This window comes from Panthera pardus, unplaced genomic scaffold, assembly GCF_024362965.1.
Source record: "Panthera pardus isolate Hobbes unplaced genomic scaffold, ASM2436296v1 HiC_scaffold_16, whole genome shotgun sequence".
In the NCBI taxonomy this organism is placed as follows: domain Eukaryota; kingdom Metazoa; phylum Chordata; class Mammalia; order Carnivora; family Felidae; genus Panthera; species Panthera pardus.
In genome coordinates, this window is record NW_026526721.1 from 58,057,796 (window position 1) to 58,075,018 (window position 17,223).

The following is a 17,223-nucleotide window of genomic DNA, read 5'->3' on the forward strand; positions in this document are numbered from 1 at the left end:
CTAATGAGCTGGGATGGATGGTAGCTTCCAGATGCAGTTAGGATGAACCTTGTCATCTTCCCCCTATATGGACCTCCCCCCATGCAAGTCCCCTTACAATAACGGCACCACATCACCCGTTATACAGGTCAAATTCGTGAGTCATACTGACCACGCCCTTTTCCTTCATCCAAATCAATCAGATGATTCTCATTCTCAGTGAAAAAATTCAAACTGTTTTGCATAAGTCCAGTGGCAGGCAAGTCTGGTAAATATTTAACAACTAGCTTTCCAGGCAAAGAAAACAAAACAAGAACACGCTGATTTACAAATTTGCCAACATCCATGCCATAAATACTCCCGTTACGGCCGGTTTGAAGCTACCACTGTGATGTCACTGAATCCACCGAAGCTGGGAAGCGTGGCCAGTAGCAAACCATTACATAGTATATACACCATATAGAGACAGTAAACCTAATAATATTCTCAAAAAACACAGGCAATAGTAATACGTAGCAAAATAAAATAAAAGCGATCTGTTCTGAGTATTCAATATTTGTAAATTACTTAAGTGTAAATTTACATAATTCAATTGCTTGTAATGGCTGAGTGACAAGTGGCTCTCAACATTCCTGAAAATGTAACCATGGGCACTTGCAAGCAGACAACTTTATGGTCTAGAGCTTGCCTGACATCCAAGCCTTACTTTTCTTCCTGTGCGTCTCTTCTCTTTAATCCTATGTTTTGTTGACATTAGAACATTTGCACCTGACTAAATAAGCTGCCTTTGCCAGCCATGTTCCTGACGCTCACAACCCCTCTTGCTGCAACCCATCCACCTGACAACACCTCTCCCCATTCACCTGGCAAACACCCATTCATCTTTTGAGGCTTAAAGTCATCTCCTTTATAAACCCTTTTTCCAATCCCCTACCCCCTTCCTCTGAGCACCTTGTGCACGTTGTTAGCATGAAACCTGGCTCGCATTTATTGTTTACCAGTTTAACTTTGCTACTAGACCATGTTGCCATGTCTCATGCATTTTTTTGGTACTCAGATACATAGGCCCTTTAAAAAAGTTGTTGAAAAAATTAACTCTAATACTAGTAGACACTCAGTAAATGTTGAGTTGATCCCGTATCTCCCAGGGACCAAGCATTGTTTTCTCAGACAACTTCCTGTGGATTGCTGGACACTTCTCACCTACTTCTTGTTGTGGCTCCCGCTCTTTGCCACTGTATCCTCTTCAGAACCATGAGCTCAATCATTCACTTAAAGTGTCGCAGTTACTTTGTTACAGTGGAAGGGAATGGGTACAAAAGATCTGCGAAAGAAAGAAGAGAGAAAGAAAGAAGAGAATGATAGAAGAGAAAGAAAAGAGAAAGAAAGAAAGAAAGAAAGAAAGAAAGAAAGAAAGAAAGAAAGAAAGAGAAAGAAAGAAAAGAGAAATAAAGAAGAAAGAAAGAAGAGAAAAAAGGATAGAAGAGAAAGAAAGAACAGAGAAAGGAAAGAAAGAAAGAAGAAAGAAGAGAAAAAAGAAAAAGGAAGGTAAATGTACATGTACATCTTTCAGAATTGTTTTTAGCTTTATATAACAAGCCAACCTCTTCCTTAGAGCAATTCCAGCCACAGAGAAAGTAACATGTCTTTTGTTTGGACTTCATTGACCTTACTGCTGCCACCCAAGATGCAACCCAGTAACTTCCAATATTCTGCTGACAATTTCCCTGCTCTAAGCTCTTCCCCTAAGCCCCAAGGCTTCAGAGACAGTTCTGCCGTCTTTAGAGCTTCTTCAACCGATGATTCCATTCAGCATTATTGAGTCCTTTCTGTGCCTTTTTCTAAACCCACTGCTCTCCTCAAAGCTGATTCTCTCCCAGACCTTTATGTTTCAAAATTCTCTCTCCAGGCCTTCAGCTACTGACCACAAAGTCTTTTTCTCAGGCATACCGCCCACATGTCTACAAAGTGATTACATTTTCACTAGTCCAGGCCCCAGTGGGTAGGAGATTCCTCTCCATACATGTATTATTTGAGGTGTCATTCCCTGCCTAGCTTTCAACCAATTTTGCGCAGGGACAAAGATTACCTTCCTGTGCACCAGAATTGCTTTATCTAATGTGCCCAAGTCAACTGGTTCCAGGGGCAAGAATTCGATTTGATTCTTCTCCAGCACAATACTTGGCATAGTTAAGCGCTCAAATCATATTTGCTGCATGAACCAAAAGAACAGATGTTTGAGTGTTTTTCTCATGAAAAGGACCCAGAGACTCACACAACACCAATGAGACTTTACCCCCAAGTCACTTACAGTCTAGGAAGACAGATTGCCAAGTTCTTGAGCAGTTATAAAAATTTCAGCCCAACTTAGATCTAAGTTGATTACTCCTCCGGTCTTGTTTGACCAATCAGTTACCACAGTGGGGCCTGACAGGCCCTTGACTAAAACACACAGATGAAATGGTTACACGCTACCAAAACCTTTCACTCCACGAGCTCTTAGTACATTGACAGTGAGCTTTGTTTCTTTATAGAACATGCTCTTAGTATCTTTCCATTAAAAATAGCATTTAAAAGGTTCATTCTTTGGATAAGTCAAACTGAGGCACAACAGTTACGGCCAGGATGGAAGTTTCCAGATGAAATCTGGCTGGCAGCTGAACAAGTTAATGGATGCAGCTCTCAGCCCCTCCCCTCTTGTCCAGCCAGACAACTGTTACCCCAGGGCAGAGGGAAAGTGGTCTCTGGCAACTCCTGACAGATGGACAGCTGACAGAATGGACCCTCCCCTAGGCCCCAGGCCTTGTGCAGCTGTGCTCGGCCTTGTATACAATCGGCTGTCTCCCCCAGAGGAGGGGAAAGAATTGTGCAGCCAGAAAGAAGCTCTCAGCGGGAGGGAGGTGGGCGGGATTGACTGACATACGAGAGGGCTGGCTTTTTGGAGGGCTCTTAGCAACGGCCCCGGTTTGACCCTCCTCAGCTAGAAGAAAATCGAATCAGTGTACCATTCTTCCAGGCGCCATGCAGCATCAGCAACTGAACGTCAAGGCGGCCTTCCTTCCTTCCTGTTAATTACCTGCTCTCTCCCATTTCAGGATCCCCCTCTCTGCAAAGTGCTTCTAGAGAGGGGACGCCACGACCACCACCCAGCCCCCTTGCTGCCTGGGGTTTCAGCCTTGATTGTGAGTCCTTGTACATCACCTCATCTCATCCCATCGATAGGCGGGACCGAGAGGGGCGTTCCAGCCCCCCTGGACCAGCAGGGGCTTTATTCTAGAGTCACTGGCGCGTGGCTGCGCTTTCCCTTCGCGTTGGTAGGTGAAACCCCAGTGGCTTCATTGGCTCCTTGATTTAAACCACGCCCGGCTTTCTGCCCGCTTTGCTGCTGCTGGGCCAGGCCGCCCAGCCACGTCCCAGCCCCCGTTCGCAGGGAGCCGGGCCGCTGCTGCTATTGTGTGGATGCCGCGCGTGTCCTCTCTTCTCTTCCAGAGATGGCTAACAGGGGCCCGAGCTATGGCTTAAGCCGAGAGGTGCAGGAGAAGATCGAGCAGAAGTACGATGCGGACCTGGAGAACAAGCTGGTGGACTGGATCATCCTGCAGTGCGCCGAGGACATAGAGCACCCTCCCCCGGGCAGGGCCCATTTTCAGAAATGGTTAATGGACGGGACGGTAAGGCCGGCTGCGATCTTGGTGGCCAGGGCAGTGGGCTGGGAACCCCTCCAGGACTTTCTCTTCTAACAGGAGGCTGCAGGTGGAGCTGCGGCTGCCAAACTCTGTGTCTCGCGGGGTGGGAATGGAAATGCCTTTATTTCTTCGGGGTGGAAGGTCTGCGCTCCCCGCACAATTCCCTTCCTAGCTTAAGGACTCTCCACCCAGCTGAGACATGGCAGCTTCCTTGGGAGTTGTTGCCAAATTAAAAGCCCTTTTTGCTTTCTCCAGTGGGAATAATCAGTTAAGGATTTCCCTTAGATTTCTCCAGACTTTTGGTCCATCAGCGCGTGGGGTGGGGGGAGTAATTATTCCTCCCCCCTGGGGAATGGATTAGTTACAAAGTACAACAAAAGAAAGGGTCAGAGAGACTAACCACCTTCCCATCCTTCCCCAAGCCATGCTGCCTGGGGTGCTGGATGTCTTGAATGCATGGGTTCTCAAGAAACCGAAGGGAATCCTTACTTGGTAACTGCTTTTCTGACCAGATGCTCTCGTGCGTTTGGGGGTTGGAGACTGCTGATTCGAACAAGCCCATCTTTTCCCCGCAGGCTGTGATTTACTGTTACATAACAGCTATCCTACGTTTCTGTTGGGTCGCCCAGGACTTGGGTTACAAGCATCTAGGAGGAGGGTACCCGGTTCACCTCTTTTATACCTCATTGGCACATATGGGTTGAGTTATTGAAGGCTGATTCTGATCTGCCCTTTGAGAGAAGAAATAATATTCGATTCTATTATTTGACCTCTCCTCCTTCCATTGAAAGTCTGGAAATCACGGGCTCATCATCACACATTGTTCCCTATTTGTAAACATTCTTTCCCTCCCCCAGAGAAAGGAAGGGAGGAGCCAGCAGGGAAGGGGGTTCCCAGGATGCAGGACCCACTGTAGCCAGGAGCAGCCCTGGGAGTGAGGCCACCTGGGTGTCTGGGGTTTGGCGTGGGAACCTGGCCACCCAGCCCTGAGCCGTGCCTTCCTGGGGCGCAAGACTTGCCTCTGCCCAAACCCGGAAACTGTACGCTTTAGGCCTAGGACTCACTTTGCATTAATGATGGATAAATACAAAGGGAAACATTGATTTTGTCTCCCCTTTCTCTCTTCAGGTCCTGTGCAAGCTGATAAACAGTTTATACCCACCGGGACAGGAGCCCATTCCCAAGATCTCAGAATCAAAGATGGCTTTTAAGCAGATGGAGCAAATCTCCCAGTTCCTAAAAGCTGCAGAAATCTACGGTGTCAGGACCACTGACATTTTTCAGACGGTGGATCTATGGGAAGGTAAACAGCCCTCATGCCTTTGGGGTTATTCCCCCTCCCCCTCCACTTTGGCTATCTCTTTGGGAAACCTGTTCACGGTGTTCTTCCTTATGCCTGTGTGTGCCCCTGTGGGGGTGGAGGGTGGGGGTGGAATGGGGGTTATCCGCTGTGACCCCGGGGCACTGTTAGCTTACAGCTTTGTGATATTCTATTGACAAGGCTACCCTCCTCTGAGGGAAGGCGCACCCTGGGGACATGGCGGGGGACCTCAGCAAACCAGCACGTAAACAGAAGCCTCCATGGAGAGAAAGCTAAAATGGTTACATGGATGCCTTTCATTCCTGTTACCCCTCCCACAACGTACTCTTTCTGAACAAATGGTAGCTACTGGAAGAGAAGGGGGGGGGGGGGTGGTGAGCGTGCTTCTGACTCACCGGCAGCAACAGGGCTCGTAGACAAAGCCGCCTGGTGCGGTCTGTCATTCAGTCTGAGAAATCAAGAGCACCCCAACCTTTTACGAAACTATTATCTGAGGGCTTGGTGACTATCCCTTCCAGATATATATTCTGCTCAGAAAGTGTGAAACATGATTTTTTTTTTTCTTTCACATTTGTGAATTGACTTGTGAGGCATAAGTCTTATGAGGCATAAAAGTCAAATCACATTTCTGGACGTATTTGACAGTCCACCATTACTGGGGGAAATGGTGTGAATGGAGACACGGCCCAAGAAGTTGGGACCTGTGGTCATAGTGCTTAGTGTTCCCCTGGGCCCGAATGTGTGTGCCCATCCGTGCAACGGTTCCACGCCAGGCTGGCCAGGCACTGGAGCTATGGAACAGTTCAAGCAGGCCTTCCAGGTAGGCTCTGCTCGCTCATGCTCAGTCCCTGGCTGTTAGCAGTGGTGCGCCCAATAGGATGCCCAGGGCAGTGACCCAAATGGCCCCCCTGATAGTGAGAAGGGGGTAACTTTCCTGTGATCGGGAGATATGGTATTTTAAGAGGTATTTAGATGATGGATGAAACAGATTTCTAGCAGAGGACCATCCTACGAAACAACTTCTAAAGAAACAATTGCCTCCTTAACCCTTACACCCCCTCTGTGTCAGGCAGAGAGCTGGTATTTCCTGTTTCTCTCACACGTGAGTTGTTAAAATCCCAAGACACCCGTCACATAACCTGTGTTTTGCCATTACTTAGAAAGTCAGATATCCAGACCTTCAGTCCAGGCCATTGGACTTCTTGGCTACTCACTTCCAAATCTCGTGAATGTCACAGTTGAGACTTGGTTTCTGCTCTTTAGACCAAAACGATGATGATTTTCCCAGCTAATAAAGAGAGCCCCTGCCTATTGATATTTCCCTGTACCGTAGGCGTGGAACAAGTACTTTACTGTGTAATGCCAATTAATTCTCCTCCAGTTCTATGAGGTGTTGTTAATTTTCCCATTTCAAAGAGGATGAAGCTGAAGCTTGTCCATGAGTACTTGTACGCATCGTATGGCCTGTAATTAGCAGAGCCAGGGCTCAAACTTGAACTCTCTGAGGCCAGAAAATAGGGCCTCAACTAGTCTGCCCTGTCATGCTTTGACCAGGAGGCTGTTTCCTGCACCTGCACCATGAGTGTGCTGGTGAGTCATAACAGGAGGATGAAGAAGAGAAGGAGGAGGAGGAGTCAGGACTGTGTGGGACAGAAGGGTGGAGCCCCTGTATTAGGAGTTCATGTGAATAGAAGGGTGAGCCACCCACCAAGTGCAGGAAGTATGTAGGAAGAGAAGGAAACTGGGAAGTCTGTAGGAGATGTGGACCCCGAGCTTGCTTCTCTGTCTTTACGCGACTGACGATGTTTTACTTGCCTTTCCACTTTTATCAGAGATCACGCAGGTAAACTTGACATCCCGGAGGTGCTGGCAGTGACGAGGAGGGGTGTAGGGAGCCATGGTCCCTGATTAACAGAGCAGGGGGAGGTCTACACCACCTGTCCCAGCCCTGTGTGTTCATACTTCTTAAGGGAGAGGGAGGTCAAGAAGCATGAATGAGACTGTGGTCGCCTAAGGTAGGGTCGTGGACAGGTGGGCTCCAAACCAGGTTAATTCTCCTAGAAAAAGGAAACCAGGCAGACACGGAGCCAGGGCAAAAAGGATGAAGCTTTAAAGGAAAAAAGGAAGGGGATTCACTCCAAGGGTGGCTGACCGGGTATAGGTAGCCATGACTGACACTAACAAAGCAGATGCCTGGGAGTGTCCACGGCCTCCCGTGGGCCCCTTCATGGGAGGACTGAGGTTCTGGAAGAGTCATTCTAAGGGAGGGGGCCTCTGGATCACTGACTGAGGCTCAAGCCAGAGCTGGTTACCATACAATGGAGCAAGAGGTAGGAAAGTGGGTTGTTTGGGCAGAGAAGGGAGGGGCGGGCTTGGCCTTGAGCAAGGCCAGGGTGAGACCCAGGGTACTGAGTGAGAGAGGCTGGGTGCTTCCTGCCAGAGCCAGTTGTCGCTCGTGTCTGGGGATGAGCAAGCCTGAATCAAAGGGATGCTGCAAGGCAGGGTCGGCATGTGTCAGCGTGAGGGTGCCCATGTCTACTCACACAGCTATCAAGCTGGCCATTTGCTTGGCTTCATGCCGCATCCCCCCCACTGCTCCGACGGTGGTTTTCCGTTTACTCCCATTCCCTCCTGATGCCACGCACTGGGGGTGTGGTGGCTGTGGCTGCTGTGGGTCCAGCCCTTCTCGCTTGGGCACTTCTCTTCCTCCTCTGCAGGCACTTTATGCTCAACAGCTCTCTGCCCCCTGCCCCCCATCTCCCCCGCTTGGCATCTTCCCAATAGGGTTCTGCTTGCCCACGGCTGCCCAGTGACTCCATGTTGCTCTGAGGTTACAGACAAATGAAGCTGCAGGAGGCCAGGCTTGCAAGATGCCCTCCCATTTAGGCTTCAGTTAGACAGGCAGGGGCCCCAAATGGACCCATTATCCTGAAACCCCTGTTTGATGCACACTGAGATGTTTGGAATGGACTTAGGAGCAACCAGAATAAAGGTCCTGGGCTTTAAAAAGGAACCCCAGGGGCGCCTGGGTGGTTCAGTCGGTTAAGCGTCCGACTTCGGCTCAGGTCATGATCTCGCGGTCCGTGGGTTCGAGCCCCGCGTCGGGCTCTGTGCTGACAGCTCAGAGCCTGGAGCCTGTTTCAGATTCTGTGTCTCCCTCTCTCTGACCCTCCCCAGTTCATGCTCTGTCTCTCTCTGTCTCAAAAATAAATAAACGTTAAAAAAAAAAAAAAAAATTTAAAAAGGAACCCCAGGCCTGAACAACGGCCCAGAAAACAACCCAACCAAAGGATATTAGAGACAGAGCTACTGAAGTTCCTCTGGGAGGAAGCTGGGTGAGCAATCCCTTTCAGGGCTGGGGAGGAAGCTGGGGCCGCTTAGAGCCCTGGGAGAGGACTAAAGAAGTCTTTCTCTTGCATGAGGGCAGGTGGATGCTGGCAGGTTCCTTCTGGATTTGTGGAGGGTGCCGGGAGGGGGTGGGAGTGGGGCTGTCTCAGCTGCCCATGACTCAGGAGAGCATACCGGAGCTTAGACGTCAGTGTCTTTTCTGTGGAGGGAAAGTGAGAAGGAGACGAGGGAGGAGCAGGAAAAGGAAGTATGTGTGTTTGTGTGTGAGAGAGACAGAGAATGAGAGAGAACACGGGAGAACTAGGGGGTGTGCTGGTCAGAAAGACTCAAAGAAAACTTACCCTGGAAGGTGGTACAACACAGATTTCTAAGACTGCCTGGTTCACATCTCTGTTCCACCACTTATCAATTAACTTTTCTAAGCTTGGATTTTCTCAGCTATTTCACAGGGTTGACATGGGGATTAAAGGGGATGATGCATTAGAAGTTGCTTAGCAAAGTGTCTGGCAACCGTAGAGCATAATATACGGTGGCAAGGTAAACATTACTACAGTCATTGCCCTGTCCCTTTTTAGGACAAATTGAAAATGAGGGTGGCGGGAGCAAGGCTGGAAAGGCACATATTCTGCCTTGGAACAGATGGACTTCATTAATGGCTTCATACAGAAGCCGGTGTTGTTGCCTGGATGGCATTCGCCCTCTGTCTGTCGTGTGGTGCCTTCACTGCATCGGCCAGCCTCCAATATGGAGGGGCCGGCGTCACGGGTCACCTTACTGACTTTTTTCTATCCTGTGGCCATTACCCTCTTGACATCTTTCCCCAGAATATATTGCTTTGCCAATTCCAGACCCAGAAGATCTTGGTACAGTGAAAAAAGCATGAGTTTGGAGTGAGATAGATGGGTTGAAGCTCTTTAGCTACATGCCAACTTTGTGAACTTGTTTCAGTGCTCAGCTACTCAGAGCCTCAGTTTCCTTCTCTGTAAATAAGTCTAGCACCTTCCTCGGAAGGTTCTTGTAAGGATTAAATGTGTAAAATGCCTGTGACCGTGCCTGGCTAATAGACACCTAATAAATGTTGGCTTCCTTCCCCCTATACTATAAGTCCATCAGCAACTATCTTTTGGTTTCTTTGCACAGCCACATGGTGAACAAGCGTTAGACATGTAGAATTCTAGAATGTCAGAGCAGGCAAGACTCAAAGATCAATCCAATCTGATTACTTTTCTCAGGAGTCCTACTGACAAGGATCCTGGCCACATGGTTTTGCCCTGCCCCCCTGTTCCCTTTCCTTGATGACTAGGAGTCAGGGAAGAGTGTGGTTTATATTGGGGGGGGGAGTACCTGGCAGTCCAAATATATTCTCTCTGGGGAGGTGGCTCTATATGTGTCATTCCGTAACAGCAAGAACAAGGAAACATTTCACCCAACTCGAGAGACACTTGGGGGTCTTGTGAGGTACCTGTAGTGACTTGAGTCATCATAACGTGCCTGCTGCTTGCAGTCTCCACAGCCTCCACTGCTCGTGACTTTGTTTGGTGGGTTTTTCCTTCAGCCGTGGTTCTCAACCTCGAGCCTGGTAGGTTTATGAAAACACAGCCCCAGTGTTTCTGAGGTATTAAATCTGGGGTAGGGCCCAGAAATTTGCATTGCTTACCAATTCATAGGTGATGCTGCTTCTGCTGGTCTGGGAACCTGGCTTTGAGAACCAACAGAGTGTCTGCAGAAAGGCAAGCGACAAAAATTTGTGAAACTCACAGAGCAAGCCCAACCTACTCTCTGACATTTCTCCTTTGACCGTAGCAATATTTTCTCAATCTTGAGGAGAGAATTGGGGACTGTGCCTAAGTTATTACTCAAGGAAAACAGAAATGATACCAGAAAGATGAAAACAGCCAGTATTCCAAGAGTAACACAGATGAGTCAAGACGGATAACAAAACAAAGTAGCTCTGAAGCAAAAGTTTTGACTGTAAACTGTGAAACACTTTTATTTTTTAAAACCACTTATTTATTTATTTAGAGAGTGAGAGAGAGCACTAGCAGGGGAGGGGCAGAGAAAGAGGGAGACAGCGAGTCCCAGGCAGGCTCCCTTTATGGTAATAGCGCTCAGACTTTATGGGTAATAAGAATCCCTGGTTGGGGGGGGCGGGAGAGCCTTATGGTGCAGAGCCCTCGGCCCCACCCCCCGGAAGTTATCATTCAGTAGTCTGAAGTACAAGACCACACTTGGGGAAACACCGCTTTGTGCTAATGCAGGAAAGAGGGCACACTCAGTTGTCTGAGCAAAGGTTTGCCAGGTTGAGTACAAGGGAGGCTGCTACAACACCATCTCATTTTTTATGATTGCAAGTCTAAATATCAGCCCCTCCTGTAAGAGGAGGCTAGAAGAGTCCAGCTCACCTGATCAAAGTGCTGAGCTAGTAATGCACATTTGGCCCCTCTGATTCCATGTGTCACTTCCCTTTTTATGGCCAGTGGTCTCACTTTTAGGTCACCACCAAGGACTCAGCATCTAGAAAATTCCCAGTCCTTCCCAGTAGTCGCTACTTCTTTTAGGACAGTCTTCTTTTTTTTTTCTTTTTTCTTTTTTCTTGGAAGAATAGCCTTGAGCAGTGTTTTCAAGCTGCCTTGCCAAAGTATCTAGGGTGTAGCTTTCAGGGAGCAAAGAGATTCCAAGCTGCCGGACTCCGAGCTGGCTCCCAGCTTGGATCAGAGCCCTTCTAATTATTGACTTTACCATTTGACTTTGTGCAAGATGTCTCCAAAGGGAGGAGTTTTTGCTTAAGGAATAGCGTGTAGTACTTACTGTGTGCTAGACCTCGCAATGTTTTTAACAAGTGAAAACCCAAGTAGTGGAACAATGCTTGCCTCTCCATCTGGCTGTATCCGAGTCATCTCAGGAGATTGCTCCAGAATCAGAATTTTTAAGATTCGCAGGTATTTCTTTCTTTCTTTTTTTTTTTTTAACGTTCATTTATGTTTGAGAGAGAGAGACAGAGTGTGAGCTGGGGAGGGGCAGAGAGAGAGGGGACACGGAATCTGAAGCAGGCTCCAGGCTCTGAGCTCGAACCCACGAACCATGAGATTATGACCTGAGCAGAAGTCAGATGCTTAACCGACTGAGCCACCCAGGCACCCCTCATTCTCAGGTATTTCTGGTAATCAGTCGAGTTTGAGAGCCACCGTGCTTCTCAAACTTGCCTAATGGTGTAAATCACCTGGCGAGCTTATTACAAATATAAACTCCCAGGCCTCTCCCCAGGCCTACTGAATCCATCTCTAAGGGGAATGACCTCAAAATTCATATTTTTAAAGAGATGTCTCCCACACTATCCCATAAGTAGTCCAAGAGGCTTGGGAAACCTTGTTCTGAAGTAGGCCGTGTTCTAGGCAGATGGTTATAAGATTCACAGATCTTCCTTAACCTCACTGCTCCTTTGGACATTTAATATGTGACCCCCAGTTATAGAAATCAGCCTCTACAAATGGTCCCTTCCCTCCAGCAGCATGTGATCTGGGCTTCTGAACTGGCAAGAGAGGTGAGGCTAGAAAAAGGCCCTCTCACCATTTCATGCTGGAGTTCATGAGGGATGTCTGTTAGAAAGCTGAGTAGACATGCCAGGAAAGCAAGATAGACAAGTTAGAGGGGCAGATTCCTGCTCATAGTGTTACTTAGAATCTTGGCCAGGATGAACTTGACCGGCACACTGATGGGGGACTCTAGGCCCCAACTCTTCTTCTTGCTTTAACCTTATTTGAGTTGCGACCTGGAGAAATTATTCCAGACAAAAACGCTCAGAGACTTATGGCTCTTGGGGTTGGTACTGTTGAACTTATGGGGCGCAAGAACAGTGACCCAGTTTTGTCCCCCTGTGCATTCCCTCTGGCCTGGTCCTCACACAGCCACTGCCACCCCTGCAGGTTATCTCTGATCACCAAGGAATGTGCCACCACAACCAACCTGCAGTGGGGACCCATGGCTGATGGTGGCCTAGTGGACTGTTTGTGGGCTTTGCATTCAGACACCTGAGCTAGAGCCAGGCTCTGGTTTACTTGCTGAGTGACTCTGGGCTCGTTAATTAACCTCCCTGAATTCATTTTCCCATTCATACACTGGAGGGAATAATATCAATTCCACTGGTTTGATACCATGTATAAAAATATCTGGCTTATAATTTATATCAAATCTCTTGCCTTGGGACCTTTCTTAAGGAAAACTTTTCCAATGTGTTTTTGTCAAATAACGCCTCCTTCCCTAGCTTCTTCTGCCCAATCGTGTAATTGCTTCCTTTCCCACCTTCCAGGATATATCTTTCCTTGCCAACTTTTCCCCCTCCTTCCTGCCTGGTTTCATGCCGTGTGTATGACACCAGCTAGCTCCCTGTGAAGGGGGCTGGGTCTGTGCTAACACAACCTGCCTCTGCACCCGGGGCTCCAGGGTCATATCTGTAGCTGGGTTGCTGGCTGTCAGGCTGCACGTTCCCCCAGATGCTGGACTTCCTAGACCTGTGCTTTCCAACCACCAGAAACCGATTTCCTGTGTGGCCCTTGTACAGAGTAGGGTTAAATGGTATACTCTAACCTTCCCGACCCTCCCTGTGCTTAATTCTTGCTGTAAGTTCTCTTTAATGGATCACTGCTTAAGAGCAAACCCTCTCTCCATCTCTTTCCACAGTGATCCCTCAGAATATCATCACTACAGCTCTATTTAAAAAAAAAAAAAAAGGATCGCATTACACAGTGACAATTACAGAAAAGCTTTTTATCTACGAGAAGTCATTCTAGTACCCACCTCTGGGTTTGCTCTTAAGTCTTATGATTCCTTGTGCCCTCCCCCACCCATCTGCTGCCCAGACACTTCCGTTCTGTTCTGCACGCCCCCCCCCCCCCCCCCCGCCACCTCCTTCCCCCCCACCCAGCACTGTTAACTATCAGCTAACCCAGCCAGGCCTCAGGATTCCCGAAACCGCCCTGTGGTTAATGGGGTAGGGAAGAAAAGTGAGGGAAAATGAATCTACTCTTTTTCTTTCTTTCTTTCTTTCTTTCTTTCTCTCTCTGTCTCTCTCTGTCTGTCTCTCTCTCTCTCTCTCTCTCTCCTCTTTGAATAGATGGACATCCTGAACTGGACTTCCTCTGTGGACCTGAATTGTTTATTTCATTAGAGTTCTACTCCAGTCTTGTTTACCATCTGCCTTTCTCCTGTAATTCTGTATTCCCCAGTGACCAAGCCGCAGCAGCACGGTGGGGGGAGAGAGCACAGATGGTTCGCTCGGTGCAATGAGGGCCTTTTAGTATTTGCCCTTAACTTTTGCAGCTTCACCCACCCCCCCACCCTACCCGCCCCACTGAACGCTGCCTTCCTTGCTAACCCTGTGCCTTGAGCTTTGCACCCCACATCCCGTGCCGTGCACGGATCTCTGTCTAATCCAGGGCTGACCACGAGGTAGCATCTTTCCCAGCCCCAGGCCTGGCAGTCAGCTGGGAGGGAGGAAAGGAGAGAGGATGAGAGGAACAGGCTGACTTTCAGGGTCACTTGCCTCCTCTGTGGATTCAGGGTCACTGGGCTCCTCAGGGCATGCCCCCCCCCTCCCACTGTATGAAGGGGCACACCACACATCTCTCTCTCTCTCTCTCTCTCTCTCTCTCTCTCACACACACACACACACACACACACACGGCAGCTATTTATTATTTCCATTTAGCTCTTTCCAAGCTGCACAAAATAAAGGGCCTATCATTTGTGTCACATTGAGTGCTTTCTGTGTTGATTTGCTTGCCTTCATTTGCCCGCCTCCAGCCCAAAGAGCAAAGTGAATACCCTTTGAATCAATTGAATACGTCAAGTGAATACAATTTGACGCACATGGGTGATTTTAGACCCTTTTAACCCAGAGAAAGTAAAAGAGAGGAGCCACCTGGGGTTTGGCACATTGAATCCAGCCAAGCAACTTCTTTCCAGTTTCCTTTTCCCCCTACCCCCAGTCCTGAGGAAAATCGTCTTCTGCGGACCAGCTCGCAAGCCTACCCACAGGATTTCCCCTTGCCACAGTCTGTAGAACCCACAGAGGCAAGGGCCTCTGCTCAGGGCAGGGACCTACTTGTATCTGGGCTGATAAGTGTTTGGAATGTTTTATTCATTCGGCAACTATGAATGAGTTAGAAACTGGGCGAGTCATGTAGAGACTAGCCAGGTAGTTTTTTGTTCTTTTCTGGGAAGTTTTGCCATGGTTATCTTCGGGGCTTTGAGAAGTATTTGGTATCCCTCCTCTTGAATGGGATCGGCCTACAGCCTCCCATCAGAACTTCCTTCCCAGAGGACCAGCCCCATCCTTCCAGATTCCTTAGCCCTGACACATGCTTGGCTTTAATGTCTTTGTTGGCTTGTAGGGAAGGACATGGCGGCTGTGCAGAGGACTCTGATGGCTCTTGGCAGCGTTGCAGTCACCAAGGATGATGGCTGCTACAGGGGAGAGCCATCCTGGTTTCACAGGTAAATATCCCTTCCTGCCACCACTCCCCACGCTCCACTCGGCAACCGAGGAGGGAGATTTCTACGAGAAAGAGCATCTGGAGCGCTAGAGGCTATTTCAACACAAAGCACTCAGGGCCCCCACAGCTGATTCCCCAAGAACAAGGGAAGACTGATGCTGTCATTCAGGTCAACAGCCCACCCAGGGCAGAAAGGATTGGGGGTTTCCTGCTGGATACTGGGACCCTTCGGCTCCGGCTGTGCTGTTTCTCCAGAGGCTGAGCAGGACTGACTGACTTTTCTCAGAGGTGGCTTGAGGTCTGAACTTGGTTTTGTTATGATCCAAGGAGCCCTCAAGTAAACTTACTTACTTATTTATTCTTGAACTTAATGAAGGGAACATATGTCCTGGTTAATGCCTGTTGTCCCAGTGTATTTCTTTATTTTTTTTAAATGTTTACTTGTTCATTTTGAGAGAGAGAGAGAGAGAGCACGTGCATATGAGCAGGGAGGGGCAGAGAGCAAGGGAGAGAGAGAGACTCCCAAGCAGGCTCCACACTATCTGCACAGAGCCTGATGTGGGGCTTGATCCCACAGATTGTGAGATCATGACTGAGCCAAAATCAAGAGTCAGATGTTTAACCAACTGAGCCTCCCAGGCAACCCCCCCAGCGTATTTATTAATAACTGTCTCTTTCACTTTCAAAAGTGGCATGGTCTGGATAATGTATTATGTGGTCATATCAGTAAAGGATTTATTTTCTTGTCCTTGTTTTCAAGGGTGGGGGAAGCAAGGAAGGTGAAACTCCACCCAATAGCTCAGGGGGCCTTGGAGACAAAAGAATACTTTGTAGCAGATAATTGACCCTTCATTTCCCTAACCTGGCTTTCTTTTTCTAGACACTTATAAAAAGTTACCCCCTTGTGTCATTTTAAATGAACCTTGTCTGAAAATCTAGATTTTGGCCAGTTGAAACTCTGCTTTTAGTCCCAGCTTTGCTAGTGACATATCGTGGTTTATATGACCCACAAAACCAAAATTAATTACTACCTGGCTCTTTACTGAAATTTGCTGACCTCTGGGTAAGAGTAAGAAAATTTCCCTCCTTAACTCCTAGGTCCTACAGCTCTAAAACAGGAACATTAATCCTTGGCCCTACACAGGGAAAGGCCGAATGGGATTTATGACATGCTTTGTAAGAAGACCTGACTGTAATTTTCACAAGGGCTTGAGGTAACTTTGAGAGAGAGGGTGACAGGAAAGTTGTCTGAGAGTGAAGTCTTCAGAAAGGAAGCCACTGACTCTTTTGTGGAAATTCTGAAAAATCATCTGGGTTCTAAGGAGTGGAGATCTCCCGTGTCATGGAAGGGCCTATTTGGAGTAGGGCTAGAGCTCGTGATAGGACCATAGCCCAGGGTAGGAACATAGCCCAGGATAGGAATAATGATCAGAGTAGGGCCATAGCTTAGGCTGGGGCCATAGACCAGGTAGGGACTCATAGATCAAGGTAGGACCATAGCTCATGATAGGCTTATAGCTCAGCGTAGGGCCTCGGCTCATGGTAGGGTCATAGCCCATGGTGGCCATTGCTCAAGGTAGGACTGTAGCTCAGGGTAGGATCACAGTTCCTATCAGTACTATAGTTCAGTATAGGGTCTGCTATTCTATTTGGTGGCCTTGGGTTCTGTTTGGTGACCCCAGTAGAGTCTTTCTAACTACGTGTCTTGGGAAGGGCTTGAAAACTGTCAGAATGACATTATTCCATCTCACTTCCCCTGCCCAGGAAAGCCCAGCAGAATCGGAGAGGATTTTCAGAGGAGCAGCTTCGCCAGGGACAGAACGTCATCGGCCTGCAGATGGGCAGCAACAAGGGAGCCTCCCAGGCAGGCATGACCGGGTACGGGATGCCCAGGCAGATCATGTAAGATGCTGCCTCCTGCCCCCCCGTAGAGAGGACGAATGTTCCACACCACGGTCTCTGTGATAAAGAAATAGTTAGTCACCTTCTGACCTTCTCTTTCTCAAAGCCTCCCAGTTTCTGGTTTTTGCAAGTGCTGCATTTCTGCTGAGAATCCGCGTTGCCTACTGCTGCCACCTTGTGTTCATTTAGAACTATGCAAAGACTCCGCCTCCTCTTCCTGAGCTCCCTCTTTTGCCCAAGAGTCTCCCTTTGTCTGATTATTTATTTATTTATTTATTTGCCAAAAACTCCCCTCCTCAACTTATTAGAACAGACCTAATAAACAAATTAGTCTTGTGTCTTCAAACGTAAACTTCATTCTTCGCCATAGGGTCTTTGCCACGCAGGGCTGGCCTCCGCCCATTCAGGGGGCCAGCAAGACGGAATGAGGCTTAAGCTGAAGGTGTACAACTATAGGCTCTCTCTGAGGAAGCCCTGATCAGGTTGTGTTCTGTGT

General features: G+C 48.4%; 1 protein-coding gene across 1 annotated transcript; it reads left to right on the forward strand.

The window, feature by feature from the left end:
• The first annotated feature begins 3,319 nt into the window (after positions 1 to 3,319).
• On the forward strand, positions 3,320 to 17,073 carry TAGLN3 (transgelin 3). The gene is made up of 4 exons (XM_019448327.2): positions 3,320 to 3,650; positions 4,794 to 4,968; positions 14,724 to 14,826; positions 16,590 to 17,073. The coding sequence occupies exons 1-4, from the start codon at positions 3,471 to 3,473 to the stop codon at positions 16,729 to 16,731; spliced, it is 600 nt and encodes a 199-aa protein (XP_019303872.1). The 5' UTR covers positions 3,320 to 3,470; the 3' UTR covers positions 16,732 to 17,073.
• The last annotated feature ends 150 nt before the right edge of the window (positions 17,074 to 17,223 follow it).